Source organism: Vidua macroura, chromosome 4 (genome assembly GCF_024509145.1).
Source record: "Vidua macroura isolate BioBank_ID:100142 chromosome 4, ASM2450914v1, whole genome shotgun sequence".
In the NCBI taxonomy this organism is placed as follows: domain Eukaryota; kingdom Metazoa; phylum Chordata; class Aves; order Passeriformes; family Viduidae; genus Vidua; species Vidua macroura.
The window spans coordinates 28451849-28473961 of NC_071574.1; the positions used below are offsets into that span (position 1 = coordinate 28451849).

At 41.9% G+C, this 22113-nt stretch overlaps 2 protein-coding genes across 9 annotated transcripts in view; one reads left to right on the forward strand and one right to left on the reverse strand.

Moving 5' to 3' along the window:
* HGSNAT (heparan-alpha-glucosaminide N-acetyltransferase) lies at window positions 1-12079 on the forward strand. Its single transcript, XM_053976663.1, has 17 exons — window positions 1-231; window positions 504-643; window positions 1184-1305; window positions 2208-2277; window positions 2879-2948; window positions 3873-3976; window positions 4435-4511; window positions 5149-5179; window positions 6057-6217; window positions 6560-6669; window positions 7376-7497; window positions 7886-8012; window positions 8133-8219; window positions 9356-9433; window positions 9545-9615; window positions 9754-9866; window positions 10878-12079. The coding sequence occupies exons 1-17, from the start codon at window positions 1-3 to the stop codon at window positions 11057-11059; spliced, it is 1896 nt and encodes a 631-aa protein (XP_053832638.1). The 3' UTR covers window positions 11060-12079.
* The window catches only part of INTS10 (integrator complex subunit 10), a 23538-nt gene continuing 11266 nt past the window's right edge, over window positions 9842-22113 (reverse strand). For 3 of the 8 annotated variants that reach the window (XM_053975697.1, XM_053975696.1, XM_053975700.1), the window contains exons 12-18: window positions 21824-21976; window positions 20590-20698; window positions 20146-20225; window positions 19529-19691; window positions 18373-18466; window positions 14431-14508; window positions 12173-12533 (exon numbers count right to left, since the gene is read on the reverse strand). In XM_053975697.1, the coding sequence (XP_053831672.1) occupies window positions 12377-12533; window positions 14431-14508; window positions 18373-18466; window positions 19529-19691; window positions 20146-20225; window positions 20590-20698; window positions 21824-21976 (834 nt within the window). In that variant the 3' untranslated portion in view covers window positions 12173-12376. Of the gene's footprint in view, window positions 9950-10000; window positions 10585-12172; window positions 12534-14430; window positions 14509-18372; window positions 18467-19528; window positions 19692-20145; window positions 20226-20589; window positions 20699-21823; window positions 21977-22113 lie in introns of those variants that run through there. The other 5 variants (XM_053975698.1, XM_053975699.1, XR_008436754.1 and 2 more) reach the window with 4 other exon arrangements.

Here is a 22113-nt window from a genome sequence, read left to right on the forward strand (position 1 = left end):
ATGGCGGCGGCGGCGGGGCTGGTGGCCGCGGTGGCGGCGGCGCTGGGCGCGCTGCTGATGGCGCCCGGCCTCTCGCAGCCCGACGGGCAGGGCGCGCCGGGGCCCCGCGGCGGGGCGGCGGCGGCGGAGCGGCGGCGCTCGGGGCGGATGGACCAGGCGCTGCTGCTTGTCCGCAACGAGCTGCCCGCCCCGGGCCTGAACCTCGCCGCCCGCTCCGGCTCCTGCCACCAGGTGAGGGGCTGTGCCGGGCGGGGGTCACCGCCTGGCCTCCGCTTCTGACAGCCCGGCCAGCGGCGGGGCTGCTTGGCTTCTCCGGCGTCTCCCCCTGGCTTCGTCAGGTCGCTTCGCTTCGGTTTACCTTCGAGCAGCACGCAGGGAACTCCCGCAGCAGGAGATGCTCCAGCCCCGTGGCATCTTTCCTTGTCTTTGCCACCATCCAAGGCAGAACTCCCTTTCACTCTCCTTTGGCACTAATGAGCTCCCTTCACCCTCTTCTTCCACAGTGCTTGTATCAGTTCCTGGCGTTTGTCCCACCAAGCAACGAGAGCCTGAGAAAACCAGGCACGGCGTCGGTAATGGTTGATACGCAGCATCCACTCACCCTGCTGCTCAACAGCTCTATGGGTGACAGAGATCTCTGCAAGTAGGTGTCCCAGCCCCAGGGAATACATGGCTAGCTCTATCCTATATTTGTATTCGTTTGGTTTGTTGCTGGTTTGGTTGGTTTTTTTTTTGGTTTGTTTTTTTTTTCCCCTTGGAGCCATGTGCCTCTTCACTGCCTGCTCATCTCCTTTTTCCCAGTTGTTTAGACCTAGAGCTCAGTCTTCACCCCACTGCTGTAACAGTGGTGTACTTTGGAATTGTGCTGAAAGGATCTAGGTGTAAGCAGGAGCAAAAACGGTGTTCATTGAGGCACCGCGTGCAAGCACCTGGTTTCTCTTGCAGGGAGTCTCTAGTTCAAGACGACAAATGATGGAAGTGCATGTGTGATAAAGGATTGGTGCTGGGCTAGGGGAGGGAAATGCTTGGAAGAGGCAAGTTCTGTGTTAGATCACAGTGTTGGTCCAAGTTTTTGGCTTGCCTTTCCTAAAGCATTCAGGTTGACAGTCCCCCTAAGTGCTGCAGTGGAACCTGCATGTACTGGGCGTGGCTCAACGAGTTTTGTTTCCTTTATCATTTGCAGGATTCAGTATCATTTTGGAGAGTTTGGCAATTATTCCCTTGTGGTAAAGACCCTAAGTACAAGCACCCAGACAGTTTCTTGTGACCTAATCATCAATGAAGGCCCTATCAACAGCTACCTCCGTATGTAGAGCTCTTCTTTTCCCTTTCATTCTACAACCCACGTCTCCCAGCAGAACCAGCCACTCACGCTGTGCTGAAGAGTTGTCATGGGCTTGCTCCTCTTCTTTCTCGACATCCTTACCTCCTTATGTTTTATACACCTGTCTTGAGGCCCTGACCAGGATCAGGCCTCTTCACATGATATCCTGTCTGCCTACAACATTTTTTCAGCAGACATTAGTACAGAAAAATCAGTGGGTATGTGTCTGGAGGGAAATATTACTTCCTGTTTCCCTGCATGTTTTTGTATATACACAGAATCCTCCCTCTTCTTCCCTCTATCTTCTCTCATAAAATGGGAAATAACTCACACAGTGTTTGTTTGGATTTTTGTTGGTTGCATTTTTAATTTAGAACCTGACCTTTTTCTTTCTTGTTCATCTCTTATCCAGGACTGTTTCAGACTCTTGTCTATGTCTGTTCTTTTCCATTACACTATTATTCAGTTCTTCCAGTTTCCTAACTGTAAAGAAAAGTTCTCCATGCTTGCTAACAAGGTGTATTGCCCTTTCTCCTATCTTTTTCATGTTGAAGCTGTTTTTAAATCTCTACTTCCTTCTTCAGAACATATCACAGCTCTTCTCTCACTAGTGTCTTGCGATGCAATGCGGTTTTATTTTTCTCTTTTTATGCTGAGATGGGGAGTCACTGAGCTGTACTTTGAAACTAACCTGCTTTTGTGTTGGGTAGTTTGGGGGTTTTGCTGTGGGTTTTTATTTTCCTCTGGGATGTACATTGCATGGAGAAGGTGGGATGATGATCATTGAGTTGGGCTTTGTGTCGTGTTTATGTCACACTTGGCCAAGCCCCTGAATGGTTTTGTTAGATCATTTATAGAGTTGTGTTCTTCTCTTTTCATGTAGCTATTCTTTTTGCTTTCCTGGTTTACATGGGGATCCTTGCTATCCTGATTGCTGGGCGCCTTCTAATGAAGTAAGTGAACTTCCTCCTTGCACGTACCAGTTTAAGACCACACATCTCAGTGTGGCAATACTTTGGAGTCCCACTTGTAGCCCTGCTTGCAGATCAGATCCTGTTATCAGGTGCCATGTGTACGTTGTGGCACATGTAGCAAGAAATGCAGAGTAATGCGATTTCACTCGAGGGATATCTTGCAGCCTTGGTAGTTTGTGTGCAGAGCAGCTGATGTTCACTGTAAGCTCACACACACCTGCTGCAGCCTGATGTTCCTTGTCTAGCTCTGAATCAGTAATCCAAGGCAGTGGGACCAAAGTGTGTGTAACAAATGCAACCTTCTACCCTTTACTGAATGGTGTAAGTCATGCTTGCCTGTAAGCAACCCGAGAATAAAACCCCAAACATGAGCTTGTGTCAGTGTATTTTCACAGCTGGACTTAACTGAGATGCTAGGTGCTGGCTGAATCTCAGTATTACCTATGTGAGCTGTAAAAACAGAAATAGGAACTGTCAAAACTTCTGTTTTATTCTGCTAAATAACTTCTATAAAGGTGAAATTAATTATAAAGTACTTTTGGCTTTGTTTTGTGTTTTAAACTGTTACATTCATTTTCAGAATTGATCCAGTCAGAAACTGGGTTTACAAGAAACTGAATCCCAGAGCAACTGATCGTATGATTAACTCCGTGAGTGACCACAGTATCTTTAGTTTGCATTCTGTAGTGTTTGCATCTGAGAAACACACACTATCTGGACATCTGGGGACTTGTTTATTACTAGTCATCTTCCCCTTATGTGTGCTTCCCTTAGCAAATCTTGTGTTGATCTCAGGCAATTTTATGTCAATGGAGCGTGCTAGATTGAGTTTCCATGCAAGTGTAGTGGACTCCTTGTAAAGCTCTTGCAAGTTCTGAACATACAGTTTTGTGTCCTCTTTACTTCCCTTGAAACTAATGTGTTGGTGAAAATATTGTTCCCTTCTAACATAGTCAGTGTAAGGGAAATCACAGCCTTCGTTGCTGCTTCCAGCACAGCAGGAATTTAGAAAAAAAATTAAGTCAGAATTTCTCTGACACCCCTAGAACCAGCATTTCTATGGGATCCTTATTTTGTACTAGAATGTAGATAGTTCATCACAGTCTGGGCTTCATATCGAAGAGGTCCAAACCTGTCTAAAATCAAAAGACCTGGAAGCAGAGCACTACAGCAATCTCGAAACAGTCTCTCTGTGGTGTCAGACAAGTGCTGATGGGTTTGGGGGGGTCCTGTTTGAGAGTTAGTAACTGGATCTGCTCAGCTCTGTTGTAATGCAGTACTCAGAGTGTTGGCAAGTCTCTGGCTGATTTGGAGGGGACCCAGCTCTAATGAGTCTCAAGCACAGGCTCATTTCACTGCATTCTTGTTTCTACCTGGTCAAAGGTAGAGTCTGGAGCATCTGCAAGCATTATTGCAATGTGGTGAAGCCAGGAAGAGGTTAGAAGTAGACAAAAGAAAGACAGGGGAAATAGAGACAAAGTGTGTGTGAAAGTTTGCAGTTTACTATCCTTTGTTCCCTAGTCAGCTGGTGCAGCTGCTGACTTGCTCTTCATGTGTCTGGTTTGTTCTCGAAGGAGCTCGGATCCCCGAACACAGACTCCATTAACTGTGATCCCACCCCGCAATCATGGAGCATGGGCTCTCGGCAGCGGCTGCGTTCCCTTGACACCTTCCGAGGGTGAGCGTAAGAGCTTGCTCAAAAGCAGCTCCAAGGGGAATGAGACTTTTCCAGTGGTGATTTGACAGTGCATGGCAACATATAGAAGATGGACAGTGCAAGGTGGTCTGTTTTACTTGGAGTTAATCAAGATTTTAATTCTCAGAGTTTCCAAAATACTTTGTAATTTATCTAATTTGAGGAAACGTCAAAGCTGTGGCAGAGGATGCAAAAGAACAAGGTGTTCAGTGTGAAAATGCTATGCAAAGGAGCTTGCTTTGGTTCACCACCACCATGATTTTTGAAACATGGCTTACTGGTTGGTAAAGCTGGAAACCTTGGAAATCTTGCTTTAAAAATAAAATAAATAAAATCTCAGAGTTAGAAATGCATTAGTGGGAGTAGTAATCATTAACTTTGTATTCATAAATATGGTTTTCATTGACATGTGATACTTTGTGGTTTTGTTGTCTTTTTAGGCTCTCTCTTGTAATTATGGTGTTTGTGAACTATGGAGGAGGGAAATACTGGTTCTTCAAACATGAGAGCTGGAATGGTAAAGTACAATTGAGACAGTTGCACTGGGTTTTAACTGCAGCCGTGTCTAGAAATGGTTGGTGTTGCAGCTGCTGCAGCGAGCTGTTGCTCAGCCAAAGGCTGGGGTGCTGTGCTGTTTGCCTCAGCGGGGAATCTGCCTGTTAGCTAAATGGGCAAAGCAGAGTATGGTCCTCCTCCTCATGCAGTGACAGGATGGTTTCACATTACAGTCTTGTGTGCAACATTTTCTTTTGTGATACAGGGTCATATCTTTAACTTTCCTGTGTTGCTTAATGACCACAGTCAAGCTGAATGCTTGCTTTACAGCTCAGTGCTGTAAAAACATAATGCCTGGATTGGTAAGCTGATGGGGATGAAGTCAAGCATTGTAATGCCCTTGTGGAAAATAGCAAGGATCCCATCCCTGAAATCTTTCCCAAGGCACAGCAATCAGTTCTGACCCTATTCTTGAAGAGTGGCAAATGCAGTGAAGTAAGATGATTAGCTCTTTGTAGGTTTTGTTTGTAACCTGTTTTAGATTTTGAGACATGAATAATTGCTAGCAGCCTGCAATTCCTCTAGAAAATCATCAGTAATATTGTTAAATTTGAGGAGGGTTCAAGGTAAATAACATGCTCCTTTGTATTTCTCTGTAGGATTAACAGTGGCAGATCTGGTGTTTCCATGGTAAGTTTTCCTGAAGAATAGTTTTTGTATCAAGTGATTCTTTATATTAAACATAAGTGGAACTTTGTGTGCACCTTGCCTCCATGTGGAAATGTATTTGGAGGGATGAATTTGTGTTAAACAGTTAATACAATTGCCCCTACTAATAACAACATAACCCTTATGAACCAGTAGAAGAGCAAAGTGGTTTTGGTGCCCCATATTCTCCTTCTTCCCACACACAAGGCCGTGGGCTACACTGCCAGTGGAAGTGCAGTATCCCTGAGAAGCTCAACACCATGCCACTGTGTTAAAAGCTGCCAGTCTGGCAAGATTGGAAGCTGGACTGGTGTCTATCCATAGATTAAAAAAGCCAAGTAAATTTTGGATTAAGATAATATTTCTATAACCAAAGAATGGTCTTATGGGGAAGCAATTATTCCATCTGCCCCTAACATGCTTCTCCACACCAGCTTTTTCTCTACACCAGTAGTTTTCTGTTGGAGTAGGGAGCTGGACTTGGACTGTGAACCTAATCTAGAGGAGAGGGTCAGTTCTGAATTTGAATCAAAGATTTGAAGCTGGTGCTTGACTGCTCTGAAGATGCTAATTTAATTTTGGGTAATGGAATTTTTTGGTAGCATATGAATTGCTGGAAAAAGAGCAATTACAACCCTACCTCAACTGACCACTGAAAAAGGTAGAAGTGTCCCATAGTGCAAGCTCAGTAGCCTGGAAATTCCTAGCACTCAGAGGAAATAAAATCACCCAGTTTCACTCAGTGCATGCATCTCTGTTGGGCCAATGCAGGCCGCTCTCCCAGCTTTAGTGTTTGCTGTTACTCATACATGTTATGAGACATCTGTCAGCTCCATTTCCCATCTGCTCTGTTCTCCAGGTTTGTGTTCATCATGGGGACATCAGTAGCATTGGCACTGGGCTCCATGCTGAGGTGGGGAAGTTCCAAGTGGAAGGTTCTTAGAAAAATCATCTGGAGGAGTTTTGTGCTAATCCTGCTGGGAATCATAGTTGTGAATCCCAATTACTGCCTTGGACCTTGTGAGTGGAACTTGCTCTCTTCCTTGCATTTCTGTAACTTGCTCCTGCCTCCTTGGCTGGGCTGTTGCAAAAACTGTGTCAACAGTTGGATGGTATCTTGTGGAGTGCTGTGCAGTTCTGCACTGATGCAATTATCTCTGTTAGACTCTGTGCCAACCACTGTTTATTGTCTTAGTGACTTTCCCAGGATTTTGATGTATAGAAAATTGGGATGGCAGAGTGGAGATGTCCCTTGTTCCCGCAGGTGCAGTGGATCTCAGCTCTCCCTGAAGAAGGGTCACTTTTGTATTTACAGCAGAGCCTGTTTCTGCTCATCTTCCACATTGCTTGCATGTCTTCCAGTGTCGTGGGATAATCTGCGTATTCCAGGGGTGCTCCAGAGGCTGGGATTCACATACCTGGTGGTTGCTGCTCTTGAACTTCTGTTTACAAGAGCTGAGACTGGGACCTGGGTGAGTTATGTGGGGAGATGACAACTGAACTGGAGCAGGGTTTGGGAGCCTTTGCTCTTGTTTGGGCAAAAAGAACACATGAGAAACAACAAGAAAACATGTAACATCTTACTTGATGTGTAGTGCAGTGTGACCTGGCAAGGGTCAGTGTTGGGTATATGCCCCCTTCAGTGTCGCAGTCTGCATTTTGTCACATCTAGCTTTACTACATTTGAGGATTTCAACAATCCATTCAGATAGTGCTTAAAAACAGGCATTCCAAGACACTTTTGATGACTTTTCCACTGCCAAGGAAGCCCTGGGACAGGCATCTCTATGCTGAATCCTGTAGTCTGCATTTTGTCCAGTTAATTTTGGCAAGGATTTTTCACAGCAGGGGAAAGTAATATTGGGTTTTGGCCTTTCTAGAGTCTGTTTTACCAAAAGGCTTTCATTCTATACATGAATCAAAATTCCTTTTGATATTTTCCAAGTTAAAAAACATTAAGGGCTTTTGTTTTGGTTTGTTTCCCCCCGCCCTGCCCCAAGTAACTAAGTGTCTGGAAATTGCTTGTGAAGATGAAAGGTTTGTTGGTAGAACCCAGTTTTGTAATGACATCTCCCTCTTGTATCTGGGGTACAAGACTGCCTGCCAGGAAGTACAGGTTGTCCCCAAGGGTATGGTTTTTACTTGCCAGCTAACACCCCCTCCCTACATCTCATGCAGGAAGGACGATTCCCTGCTCTGCAGGATATTCTCCCCTACTGGCCACAGTGGATTTTTATTCTGGTGTTAGAAACAATTTGGCTCTGCCTGACCTTCTTGTTACCAGTGCCAGACTGTCCTAGGTAAGACCGTGCACTCGGACAACTTAATGTGGGTATCAGGTTGGTTCTCTTCTACTGAGTAGAAGGTACATTTCATTAGCCATAGGGAAAGAATGAAGGGAAGAGCTTTCAGGCCAGCAGGGTTAAAAGAAGCATACATCATGTGAAAAAACTTTCTTTACTTTGGTATTAAAGTACCAGGTGTTACACAGGTGATGTCATTCTTCCTTTCTATTTAAAGAAGAGGATTAAAATCTCCCTGAGGTCTGTGTGCAGCCAGTACTGCCATTACTGTGTGCCTCTAGCCTGGGAGAACATCGAGCATTTAGTGTGCTGGGTCAGTGGGCCAGTTGCTGTGCAGCTGACTGTAACAACACTTTGTGCTACAACCTCTCTGCCTCTGTCCTAGGGGCTATCTTGGTCCTGGGGGCATTGGGGACTTTGGAAAGTATCCCAACTGCACTGGAGGAGCAGCTGGTTACATTGACCGTTTGATTCTTGGAGAAAAGCACATGTATCAACATCCCTCTTCAGGTGTAAGTAGTTTTTGGTTTGCAGTATGTCAGGAGTGGCTTGGGAATTACATGCGCAGGGGGATTTAAAAAGAAAGGAGTTTGGTTGCTTGGGTGCTCTGTAACAGCTGTTTTCTCTCTAAGGTGACTTACCAATCAACAATGCCATATGATCCTGAAGGGATCCTGGGGACCATAAATAGCATTGTTATGGCATTTTTGGGACTGCAGGTACCTCTTTTTCTTTCTGGCTGCATGCTATAATGGGAAGATTTGAAGCAAACTTGGAAGTGGGGAGGCAACTGGGTTTCTTTACTTAATGCTGAGACTGGTTCTAACAAAACCTTTTTCAGAGCAATGCTTTTCGGATGACAGCCTGAGATGAGTGCCAGAGAAGTGGAAGCTAACGTAGCAGTAGCTTGCATTAGATACACTAAGACTTCGTCTCAGATTGTGTAAGGGATGGACACAATAAGCTCGCAAAATAGCCACCTGGTGTTTCAAGGTTGAGTTTATCCTGGTAGTAGGCTGGCTCTATATGTTGGAAAATAAGGCTGAGACACACAAACTTCATAGCTTCATTGTAAGGGTTTCAAAAGTTGCAGGTGTACTTGCTCCCCCTTGCTGATTTTCTGCTTGTCGTGCAGTGACAACCATTTTGCACAGGTGCTGTGTGCTCACCTTCCCTGACAAGAGAGATGCAGGGCTTCACACTGGTGTTACCAACACCAAAAGCTCACAGCTCACAACTGCTTAAAGTATGGCACTTTTTGATGCAGCTTTGATGCTCTGCTGAGTTTTCTGACAGTGCAGCAGCTGTGAACCAAACTGGAACTCTTGTGCTGGGAAAGGAATGTTACCACATGTAGCACTAGGTAAAAATTGATTTGGATTATCTGTGAGGCAGAGCTTGGACCAGAAGTGTTACACTGAGGAGTGAATTATCAGGATACATTGCTTAGTGGTGTATGAAAAAAAGCATGTGCTCTGGGCAGGTCAGGGGTGCTGTGGAGCTCTTAGGGCTGGCTCCGGTGTTGTTCCTTCATGCAATCCTTATTGAGGGAGAGGGAGCTCAGCTTATGTTGTGTTGACCTAATAAAGATGCTTGTCCCCTTCCTCAGTTAACATAGTAAGAAAGGGAGAAAAGGTGCACCTCTACTGCTGATTGGGTTGCATTTACATATTTTCTCCTTGTGTGTCCATTCTTTACAAAGAGTCCTCATTTTGAGCCTTTCAGCCACTTGGCTGATAGAAATCCCATTTGTGGTCTCTGTCTTAGCACAGGTAGCTGGTGGAAAATATATCTGGCTCTTGAAATGTGGTTACATTAATGGGCATTATTTTTTTTTTTTTGTATTTCTTATAAGGCAGGAAAAATTACTTTGTTCTACAAGGACCAGCCCAAACAAATTATGAGTCGGTTCATCATATGGGGCATAGTAATGGTAAGTCTGATAGTTATGTAGCTCTTTAAAAGACATGTATTTTAATGCAATGCAAATATTTCTGAAACATGTTGCAGTGGTTATATAAACTTTACCGACTTTCTATTTCAGGGAGTTATTTCTGCTATCTTGACAAAATGTTCTAAAGAAGAAGGGTTTATTCCCATAAACAAGAACTTATGGTAAGCAAAGAGATGGAACATTTCATATGATTTTGTTAAAGTACTGATTTAGATCAGAGAATGTTTTACCTTCTGTACATTGAGATCTGTATCATATAGTTCTCTAAATATTATTCTTTCTACTGAAAATGTTTGTAGGTCAATATCATATGTGACAACCATGAGCTGCTTTGCCTTCATCCTCTTATTGCTGATATATTACCTTGTGGATGTCAAGAAATGGTGGTCAGGTGCTCCATTTTTATACCCAGGTCAGTAAAACACATCAGGAGACATATTCCTTATGATTCTTTCTGCACTGATACTATCCTTTTGTTTTCTGAGCTTCCATTGTCTGTAAGAAAGTAGGGATTTAGACTGAGGTAACCTGAAGGATTCCAGAATTATTAAGTTGCGCAGAACCTTTGCATCGAACTGGGACACTTGAGACCAGATATTTAGGAGAGAGGGACAATCAATTCTTTAAATGAGGGCTAAAAGCTGCTATTGCCTAATGACTGTTCTGAGTTTGGTATCAAAACAAGGTCCCAGTGAACAGCTGCCTAGTACCAAGCAAAATACCACAGCTGTTCAAAGTTGGTTTTGGAAAGGACTGCTGAGACTTGTGTAACCTAATGGGAAACTCAAAGGCCTGTCAACAGAGTAATACCACTTCTGAAGATGTGGAAGACTAAATCCCCTGGGCAGCTGTGTAGGTTGTGTCTCTGTGAATTTAGATAAATGTGTTTCCCAAAGTATCCCACTGTGGTTTTAACCACACTGGGCACAGAACAAACACAAGTAGAGAATGCAAAGCCACAGCAGAGGGGACCTTTCAGCAGCTTTGGTCCCTGTTGTCTGGGTAGGAAAATAGGCAGGGTGATAGCAGGGTATCATACCTCCTACCAGAAACCCCAGAGCTTTGAAAGCCAGTCAGCAGTTGTTTGTAAAGGCAGCAGATCTGACCAGATTGGTTGGCACTCGTTCACCCTGAAAACAGTAACTGTTATTATTCTCCTTATCAATATAATTGCAGCATACTGATTTGGTTTATTTTCAATTTAGCACAGAGGTTGTTTGTATTTCTTTTAATAAATGTTTTGGAGGAGAGAACCCCTCAGATTGTATTTGAAAACAGTGTGTAGTATCTTTGGGGCAAATGACATTAACTGCTGTTGTCTTGGTGCTACACTCTTTTATAAGCCTGGCACACCTCTGCCTGCTTGCTCTGAAGCAAGCCCATACCTGCTTTTTCTGATGGTATAACCTGTGCTTCCTTTTAGGAATGAACTCAATCCTGGTATACATTGGACACCAAGTGTTTGCAAACTACTTCCCTTTTAAGTGGAAGATGCAAGACAGTCAATCCCACGCAGAACATCTGATTCAAAACCTCACTGCAACAACTCTTTGGGTCATAATATCATATATACTTTACAGGAGAAGGATATTCTGGAAAATCTGATAGAGGTGGTCAAGGTCTAGCAGGCCTAGATTCTGATGAGGCAATTGGATTAGCCTGAAATATGGTTGATTAGCCTGAAATATTGTCACTCAGGCTGTATTACTAAAAAGGGATACTAGTTCAAGTTTACAGTGCCATGGAAGTCATTATCGAGACTTTTAAGTGACTTAAGGGACAGTATTTTCCTATTTAACAAAAACTTACTAGTCTATTACAGTTGCTCTCTGTTTTTTATCTTTTGTAAATATTTTACTGATTTCCCTCCTTCATACAGAGAAGTTGAACATACCCTAACAGTTGGGCAGCCTAAGACACCCTGATGGTGTTCATGGAAGGAACTGCAAGGCATGGGTGATGGTGACTGCAAGGGGTTACCAGAAAGGGCCTGTGTAACAGTCCCTGCATGTGACACAGAACCCCCTAACTCAGGTGGTCTGGGGTTTGTATATATCCTTGGCATCTCTTGCATGCCTGTCCCCTCTGGCTACTGGCACACATTTAACTTGGCCAGTGACTATCTGGGAAAGCTCAGGGGCACCTCTGTGTCACAGCCTAGTGGTGCTCTCTGCTGATAGGGCTTCATTGTGTTTTTCCCATTTCTTCAACTAAACCCTTAGGTTTAGGATCCTGCTGAAGCCTAAAATCTCTTCTGTTGGCTTATTAATCAGCAGGCTGCTCCTACAGGTTTAGCAGCCCATCTGTGCATGTTCTGGGCCTTTGTGTAACACACCTCTTGCATGGATGAGGTCTGAGTTTCATGTGCTACACTCTAGGAGTGCAGAAAGGTCATTTCTTACTGACTTTGCATAATCACTTAGATATTACCAAATTTCAATCAAAACAATCCTCTTTCTACATGAATTTAATTAATGACCCTGCATCTGAAAACCAGCAATACAGATAGAATTCTGCTGACAAGGAAGACCTAACAGACCAATTCAGTGTAAGATAACAGTTTTTGGAAATTCACTCATGCTGTGATTTCCAAATCAGTGCTAATAAAAAACCTGAAATACCTTGCTATGTTCTCTGAGTGTGTGTAAAGATGGAAAAAACTATGACACACACCTTAGTATAATGCTATGGAAAAAAAAAAAACAAACCCAAAACAAATAGGATATTACAAAGACTTCTTAAACAACATTTTATTTATAAAGTTTGATCTACTCACATAAGAAATCAAGCAGTTCAGAACCTGTAACTTGCAGGGAACTTCTTGACCCTCTGAACAAGAGATTTTCCACTGCTATGCTGTTTGTTCATACCAAGAGCCTTCCCCTCTCTCCATAAAAGACACTGCATCAGGATCCAGTCCATTCAAGCAAGAGTCTGCAGCAGCAGTATTTTCTCATTAATGCAGAACCTATGCAAGACCACCATGAGATTTTCCCCACAGCGCGAGACCTGGCGCTCCATGGCCAGGCGGAAGTCTTCCTTCACTCCTTTAGTTATACCCCGGGTAACTGTGTGGTGCCTTAAGCCGTGAAGGAAAGAGAGACAGACAAAATCAAATCATGGTTACCTAGTGAACTACAGTCTTTTAAAAGGTACTGTGTGCCACTTACTATATATTTATGGTCCATATCTGAGTTTATTTAATGAGAGTCAAAGAGCTTGTGCTATGCTATTTTTTAAAAATCATGTTTAGTAGGTTACAAGTCTTTCAACAGTTAGAAGCTGCAAAAAAATATATGTTCTCACTGCTTTGACTGACTGCTGAAGGGGGAAATAATGTCAATCTTCTGGATAACAGGAAAATCTATTTTCTTAACCCAGCAAGCAGAGAGTTCTCCTTGCTTATGGAAAGGATTTTTTTTTCCCCTCTCTGCCTTTGCTGCCCAGGCCACTTCTTCCCTGTAATCACTTCTATAAATGGTTGGGGTTGAAAGAAGAGTGAAAAGATGAACTTGCTTTCGAGTTCAAGGTGAAGCACAGGTGCCACCCTAAAGAGCAGAGGGTATCTTCTACCAATATCAAAGTGCAGGAAGGAGCTTTATAATCCTTTATAATCACACTGATAATGCTGTGACTAGTGAAGGGCACAGTGAGTACAAAACCCAAATCAAGCCAGGCTGCATCAGCAGAAGCCAGCCAGCTCTTATAAAGATACGAGACACCAGGCAAGGGGTTACATTTATTCTGAGCACAAGTTCAGGGCTTATTTTCAAACAGAACAAAGGTCCAGCTACTGAGCAAGCTAAAGCAGTGCTGGCTGGGGGAATCCTATGGGATATTGCCCTATTAAAGGCCATTTTTATGAACAGTTCTTTGTCCTTACAGTGGCCTCAACACTTAAATCTTGCCCTTAAAACAATGTTCTGCAGCACCAAAGCACTTTACTTGCACTGGTCCAGAAATGGGTAAGTAAGATCAAGACTTTGTAACAGCTACCTGCAAGCCCTGCTTGGGAAGGAGAGAAAAAGACATGCCCTGAAACGAGAGCCTTAACAGGACTGAAGGAACCAGCATAAATTAATTTAGAGAGAAAATCATAATGCTAATGCTGAGATGAGTCCTGAGTCATGGGTAAGAAGGGAAGAACTGGTCTGAACCCAGCAAGCCCACTGAAAGACAGAAAGAAAAAAAAAAATAAACGGTGAGGGCATCTGTGCCCATACAGAGATGCTGGGAACAAGGAATGGAAACATCTCAGAATTACCTTCACCAACAATACCACACAATTTTTGTGTAAATAAAGAAGTCCGGCATTTGACAAGAGACTTCTCTAGTAGAGACCTTTGCAACACATGGAAAAGGCAAAGCCTACTGGGCAGTTCCTTGGTGAGCTGTGCTAAGTAAAGCAAACCTGCACTGAAAACACTCCAGTATAATCAGAGGCTATGGGATAAGTCCTGTTTTCAGTCTTTATTGTCTTAAACATTGCTGGCAGCTGAGTGCTATGGTCAGTTACAGCCTAAAGGAGTATATGCAACCCACAGCTACTGAACAAGCCAGCAGCACTTGGGAAGATGAGAATTCTATTACAGCTGGAAAACACAAAACAGAATTCAGAACAACCTAAATGAAGAAAAGTTGCTGCAAATGGGTCCAGGAACCAGTATCTTGAAAATAAAGGATTATGCTCTTGCTAATATATGATGGAACATAAGTAAAACTTTTGAGGATTTCTGCATTATTGTTTAAATTCAATAGTGATTACTAAATTGACAGGACACAGATACTGGCAACTTATGGGAAAAAGAAAAATAAATGTTATTATAGAACAACATGGTTGGCCAGGCAATGTAGGCACAAATGAAGAAATTAAAAAAAAAAGATAAATATTGAGTAACAAATTGCTGAAAACCATGGGCAGTAAGACATGTTGACAAAACACAGCACACTATGAGCAGGGTTTTTCCACTTGGTACCTGTCAGCAGTCTGTATGCTGGGCTGTAGCACAGGTATGAATTCCTGCTGCAGTAACCCCATGGGAGGGCTAGAGGTCCTTTAAAAAACAGCAAATAGCAGCATTCAAACACCCACACACCAACTCCCCCTCTGGTGCAAAACAACTCTCCAAAAAAGGAGTAACAGAAAACCAGGGTGAGCTCACACAGCAGTATGACCACCGAGCAGCCAAAGGGGTGCAGGACTCTAACAGCATCAAACATGCAAATATCCCCAGATTTCATTGCAAGGCTGTTCTACAGTTGTGGTCTAAATATATACACATATTTTGGGACAGTTACACCAGGAGAAAGGACAGCAGCAGGTGCAGAACCAATACACAGTTGTACTATGATGAACTGTCACAGTTCTTCCAAGGAAGCATGTCAGTCAGAAAATATTTAATCAGAGGAGCACTGCAGATACCACAGCTTCCCTCCAGTACTGGCAAGAGCACGTCAGCAAACTGGGAGAGCCCATAGCTTGGAGCTAAGGGATTGGCTGCTGAGCTCAAGCTGAGTGCATGCACAGCGGGTATCGGCCAGGTTGAGTACATGGCGATATTTGTCAAAGGTTGGCCAAGTATCTTTTTGTAAGCCCAGAGATGGACTTTTCCACCTTTACAAATTCTAACTGCATATAAAATCAGCTCTTAGAGCATGGTACGGTGCCAGAGCACAAATGCCCGCTCAGAGCAACCTCCTATATATAACCAAGGCCATAGGAACTAACCACCAAAAGCTGTCTCAGCTGAAAGACAGTTCATCTTCTCCAGGAAATTACATTTTTATCTCTGTGTGCTATCTAGAACAAGATAATAACCTAACAGGTTCCGTCTAGAGCAATACCCACTTAAGGAGATGAGAAAGGAGAAATTTGGTATATAAGAAAGAGATTTAGCTTCTTAATCTAAGTCTCTTATAATGTCACCTAAATCTTAATAGGCACCTGAGTAGTGAGTGCACCATTCACCCCCAAAGATGCTATGAAGGGAGCAGAGAAGCAAAACTTGCAGTTAGATTCCTGTAATTCTGACTTAGGTGCCTACCTTCAGATCTCACAGGTGGGCATTTGGGTTAGCATCTACGGTTTATTGATATAGAGCTTATAAAAGTCAAAGATGGGACATTTAACACTCTAAGACAGCTACAATAACCTGAAATAAAATAGCCACAACAATTATTCCATCAAATGAGATAATTTTTCAAGAGTTCTTTGCATTACTAAGTCCAGTATTTGCAAAAATGGACATGGGAAACAGAAAATACAAAGGACCAGCAAGATGTTATTGGTCCCAGAGTGGCAGATGTTTGCAAAAGGGATTCTATGCAATTGTGTCTTCACTACTATTTGCAAGATCTGCAGTCAGAACTAAGCATACCCATGTTCACAGTGTAAAAATTACACTTTGTTTCACTTCAAAGCAACCTTCTTTGACCCTAAGGAGAGTTGTCATGGGAATATGAGTAAAAGGAAGGACACAGCTTTCAGATCAAGTTTTAGGCCATTAGGGAGGCTACAACGAGATTAATAATTAGAGTAAGATTTATCAAAAAGAGGAGCAAGATATTAAGCAGCAATTTCCTGCATAGTGCTCTTTTCCTCTTTAGCCTCACTAATTAAACTGCCCCTACTGACACAAATATCAGATAACTGTTAAACTTGGCTTTTCTAGAAGGGAGTTTAAAAGCACTTAATGGTGCTGGATTCAAAGCTCATAAAACAAATCTTGTTAACACCACAAACAGAATGAGCTGGCTGTATCACCAATTAAAACCAAAACCATGGACCTTCTCATTCCCACAGTGGATGCAAGCAAAGGGAAGTATTTTGCAGAACCTAATTATAAGTCTGCAGACTACCAAGATCTTACTTCATCTTTTGTAAAAGCACGCTGCAGTTTGCTTTACTGAGTTCAGAGAAATGAATATAATTTCCTATGAAGAATAAAGTACTTAGAAAAAAGTACTGGAAGAAGAATGAGGAATTCACCTGAGAAGAAAATGCCCTTTAAGTCATCAAACAGAAAGCAGTCCTTATAAAAGACACATAATATCTGCAATATATTTCCCACCCATTAAGATGCAGGATTCCTACATTTATGTTGAGAAAAGATCAGACAAAGGAACAACTGCTTTATCTTTGGCCTGTTGTGTCGAACTCAGAGTCTTTGTGAGTGTGAATGACCAGCATCTGAGCTGTCCCTGCTAATTCATAGGAGGATGGTGCAGCAGCTCATCCAACCAGAACTGGTGATAGTTTTGAAAGATGCAAGCAGTCTGCAGATACTGAGCCTACCAACCATTGTCCCAGGAAACAGGGCTACACCAGCACACTTTATCAAAAACCCCAGCTGGGGGAGGCTGTGAGCTAACCAGGTCAACACTGGTGGGTGACACCAGCCCTGGGCCTCACAGCCAGTCCAGCTGAAAAAATGCCTGTGGTACGAGGGGAGTAGACATCATCTCCAACCAGTGGCTTACGCCCTCAGCTGTCCCTTCCATCGGCTCTCTGGTGAAGTGCTTCCAGCCCTACACAGCCACATGAAAGATGCTGTACATAGCTTTTCCAGCTGGACAGGATATTTGACTGTTTGGGCTTAGTGAGCACAAAGAAACGAGCTTCTACGAGCCTTTCCGTCATTGAGGAAACATCACTGATCAAAAGAAGGTCAAAGAGGGATTCTGTCCTGCTAGAAACACTTCTCCCTACCTCCTTCCTGACTGAGGGGGTCAGAACAGAAAGTAACTGCGGCCACACCAATCAAATGGAGCCAAGAGAAACAGCGCTGAACTACTGCAATGAAATGGAGACAGCAGGTAAAAGTTACCAGATGGAGTCTTCAGTGCTAAGCCCTCTTGCTGGCAAAGCTTATTACTTAACACCCTATGTGGTGCAGCATGCCCTGAAGCTTGTTTTCATACAGCTGGTTACAAGCAGTGAGATATGGCAAGGGTAAGAGTTTGAAAATCTAGAGCTTAAAAGAGAAAATTCTCCATCACATAATTAAGTATTTGAATTTCTACTTTTCCTTTATTTATACCTAGTATCTCATTTTTGTGTTGGTTACCTAGGTCTCTGGAAAATCTATTTACTAGTTAAAATTTGGATCCCACTGTCTGATGTTAGGCTCCCATTGTGAAAACTTCAGCCCATTTCTAGTTAGTGAATAGCCAGAATACACTGACCCTAAGTGGTCAACAAACTTTAAGCAGTCCCCCTTTTAGGCAGCAAAATACTACAAGTTCTCATAAACGACCAAGCTACTCCAAAAACATTATGCCACTAAAACCCTGCAGCAGATAGTTTTGAGTCAAGACTGAACAAGTAAGAACACCTAGGAACTTAATCCAAATTATTAATTTACTTCAGCATCTTGTAATAAGCTAAGCAGAATAAGATGACCTGCTAATTCTAACAGGCTACTGGAGTGGAGCTGAGTGGAGCTGGAATGTAATTTAATTTATATTTTAATGGAAATTTTTCATCATTTAGTGGACTTTCATGAATTTTGTTTGCAAAAATAAGCAAAATAGTGCTTTTTCTCAGCATTACTCTTCAGCAAAATTAGTAACAACACCTTGCACTCATGCCTAATTATTTGAAGAATTCCTACAAAGTGCAAGTGTCTACTTGAAAGAGCACAACTGTAATCACTTTAATATCAATCACTCTAAAGCAAATGCCACACTCAGAAATAAAGTCCTGTAAAGGTAGGAATTAAAGCTGAAGAACCCCCCCAAAAGAATACAAAGATCAGCAGGAGTCAGAAAAAGAAATTCACGGCCTTGTTTGAACTCCTTAAATTTAAGCTCAAAGACATGACAAACTATCCAGAAGATAACATGAAAGCAAAGACAACCAGAACATACTCCCTTTTTTTTTTTGCCAAAGAAAACAGTAAATGCTTTTTTATCCTTACTTGATCAACATTGCTTGATTTGGCAGCAGTTCCAGATGAATTTTCCCTCCTTCCTGTGTTCTTAAATAAGCAAATTCCTCCAACATATCAATATCTGAAGAAAACGTTAAAGATTTGAGTAGGGAAACAATGATTGAGAACATTCTTTCTTATGCCTCACATCTGAAGCCACATAGCAGAGTCAAACTGAAAAGCCATTGGAAGTACCTCATTAGTAAAAGTGATAGGGAAGATCACAGCATGTATTCCTAATCCTCCACAAACTGATAAGAAATGGCTTTTCTATGTGAAGAGCACATCCGTTAGTTTCTTTTCTTTCTTTGTTTCTTCATATGTAGTTAGAGGTACATATTCCCTGGGTTTCACCAAAACCCAAAATTCCCTGGGTTTCACTTCCTTTTCCTGCACTCCAGATTATGAAAGCAGTGCAAACTGAGGCTGCATCTGAAGCAAGTGCCACCACAGTGGCACATGATCACCCTTTTTAGTTTTCTATTTTGCTATTTTGATCTCTTATTTAGCTGCTTGTTTTGTGTGGTTTTTTTTCCTTTCCTTTAACACCACAGCTTATTTAGTTGTCTCAGATAGGAGTCAGACCCCCCCACCTGCTTCCTGAGGCCCGTGGCGGGATGTCTATTTAGGTTAAACATGAAACTGTCCATTTGTGTGTACGATGATCAACATTTATGTCAGGTATCTGAATAGATAAATCAGATGTGCTTTGCATGATCTTTGACATAGCTCATTATCTCACTCAACCCAAACATGTTACCCACAGAAAGCATTTCACAAACAAGAGCCAAAATCATTCAGCTCTGCAGCACAGGTGCCACTTTGTCTTTTTTGTTAACAGCCTTGTCCATAATGCCCTGTATTTCTTAATGAAAAGATTGCTATCACTTGCATGAGCAGCCTGAGCTCCTGCTGTTTTCCTGAATGGAAATGCAATGGCATTGTACTTAAGGGTACTCTCAAGTGCCAGGGCACAGGAGGCATATTTACAGTCCACTGTGTACTGAGCCTACTACAAGAGGTTTTCTTAGAATGAAAATAAATACAGAATATGTTTCAGAGAAAGAGCTGCTGTGGAAACTAACAGCTTTTTCAACACTACAGCACAGGATGTGAAAGACATTCTTGGTTAGAGAAAGGATACTTGTGACATAGTTGAAAAAATTCTCATACTGGAAGTTTCCTTGCTGGCAGATTTTGTTGACTGCTTTCAGGAACAAGTTCTCACCCCTCGGCCACTCATGCTGAAGCAGAACAACTACGTGGCCCAGTGCCATATCATCTCTGCTGTCTGTGAAAGCTCTGAGCTTCAGGGAGAAAAATTACATTCAGACAATCAGGAAATACATGTTGCTTTCAAAAACACATAGGATTTATCTCACTTAGATCTGTGCAAATACAGAAGTTTTTTAAAAGTATATATTAAGGCAGAATGAAATACATTTTTAAAGTAGCTTGGAAATTTCCAGCTAAAATACCAAATCCTCTCCACTGACCTGTAAGAGAAGTCTGAACAGAGACAAAAATTTTGAGATCTGTTCTATCTTCTCTGCTCAAAACTAAAACAAATAGAGAAAAAAGAAGAGAAAACAAACCCTCCTCCATCAAAACTCCACTCCCCTCTCCAAATGAAGACCCTCCCCTAATCCATTTAGGTAAGAAGGACTGAGGCACAGCCCTGGGATATGGCCATGGAGTTTCAGGATACATAAACTACGCCTTAACGACAAGAAAGCTCCAACTACCTTGGAGCTATCTTACCTTGAAACAAGCTAACAACAGATGAAGGCAGTAAGGCATGATAGCTCTACTGGTACATGGCCAAAGCTTCAAATCAGACCCTGCAACAGAACAGTTCTTTAGGGGTCTCACAATAGGTAGGCTGGAAGAAATTGAGATGGAGCAAAACAAGTCCAAAATTACCACATCTCAGGTAGGGAGGAAAGCTTTAAATGTAAATTATGACTGATTCAAAATGTGAAGTGAAACATTTAAATTTTTCTTCTTCACTTCTCTTTTCCTGTGGTAGGACTTTGCCACCAATATACTTCAAAAGGTACAAGCAAGAAAACCTCAATACAAAACCAAGAGGGAATAAAAAACTTTCATTTTCATAATACAAAATGAGAATAATTATATACTCAACCAGAACAGATGAACTAAAATTCAGCTGACACTGAGTTTAGGGTAATAGCAACTCCATACCTTTCCTGAATTTTGACTTGACTTTAGGTTGTTCCTCTTGTACTTTACCTCCTTCTTGTATTGGAAGCAAAATACAGCACATGAGGTCAAGCACTTTTTCACACGTTTGCTGTAAAAGAAGGGACATGAAAATGCTAAATTTAAATTAAAGTTCTTAAATATTCAGATATGTTAATAATGAAAAAAATTCAGACACCACAAAAGGACAAAACAATCACAAAATTCTTTGCTAGAACTTGAGTTTACTTAATATACAGTACAGCCTGGCTAAGCAAAAATATTTAGCTGTCACTAAATAACCTCTGAGAGCCTACATACATCATTTTAATTGTGAAAAAATTGTATTGGCATTCTTCATTTCAAGAGGGTAAGACCGATATAACTGCAATAAAAAATTATTTTGTTTTGAAGGATTAAGTTTTTAAATGAATTCTTAAAATAATTTTGTAAAATTTATTCTGTTCATGGTAAAAATAGAAAGGAAAATGGCAATCTGACAGCATGATGGAATTTCAATGAATTTTCAATGCTATTTCCTAGCAAGGAAATATATTCTGTGGGAATATATGATCACATTTCCACTGAAAAAGTATTAAAGTGGAAGGGACAAAAGCACTTGTCCTGCAGTACTAGGATGATGTTAGATCCTAAGAGACAGAGCCTTTATTGTCAGTGCTGACTCTGACTGACCTCAGACCACCATGCACTCCTGCAATATTAAAACCACAAAATATCTATTCCAAAAGTAGAGCAAGTTCAGAGGTCAGGCCAGACAATATTGTTCTGGTGTCTCTTATAGCATCAGTTAATAACCAACTCTTTTTTAAGATGATCACAGAAGTTCCTTTACTTTTTATTTCACCTGCCACATGAAGCCAGTATCTAAAAGAAATCCCTCTCAATTTAAGGAACTAATTCAGTAAAGCTAAGGAATTCAAATTAAGGCTACATTTACACACAACTCAAACACATGTAGCCATGAAAAATCTTAACTAGCCTCCCAAATCTTCACTATCAAAAAGATTATACACATATATAAAGAGTTGCTAATGGACAGTCAGTTAATGTGGCACACAGTATAATTCTCCCAGTAAAGCACGGATCTTTCAGTAGACCGTGGCTTATGTTTGACCTCCTGCTGAAAGCAGGCTCACAGGAATATTCTAAGGAAAAAGAGAAATGGGAACCACAGGGCCAGTTGATGAAGGCCCAGGGTGTGCAATGCTGTACGTACCCGATATTCTCCAAGGGCAAAGTGGCACGATGCTAACTGGATTAGTGCTCTCTGATTTTCTAAAGATCCTTGTCCTGTAATTTGCTGGGGAGAATGAGAGCCCTGAAGAGCTGCCAAGTGATGTAGGCTGCTAATTGCTTTTTTGTATTGTCCCTTTGAAAAAGAATATTAAAAAAAAAAAGTTAGGGTCTTTTCTATACAATAGGTAGAGAGACAGAGAAAAACCTCTCTTACAGGAAGCTTTCAAAATGGAGTGTGTCCAAGTAACAAGCCTTCAAAATTTTAATCAG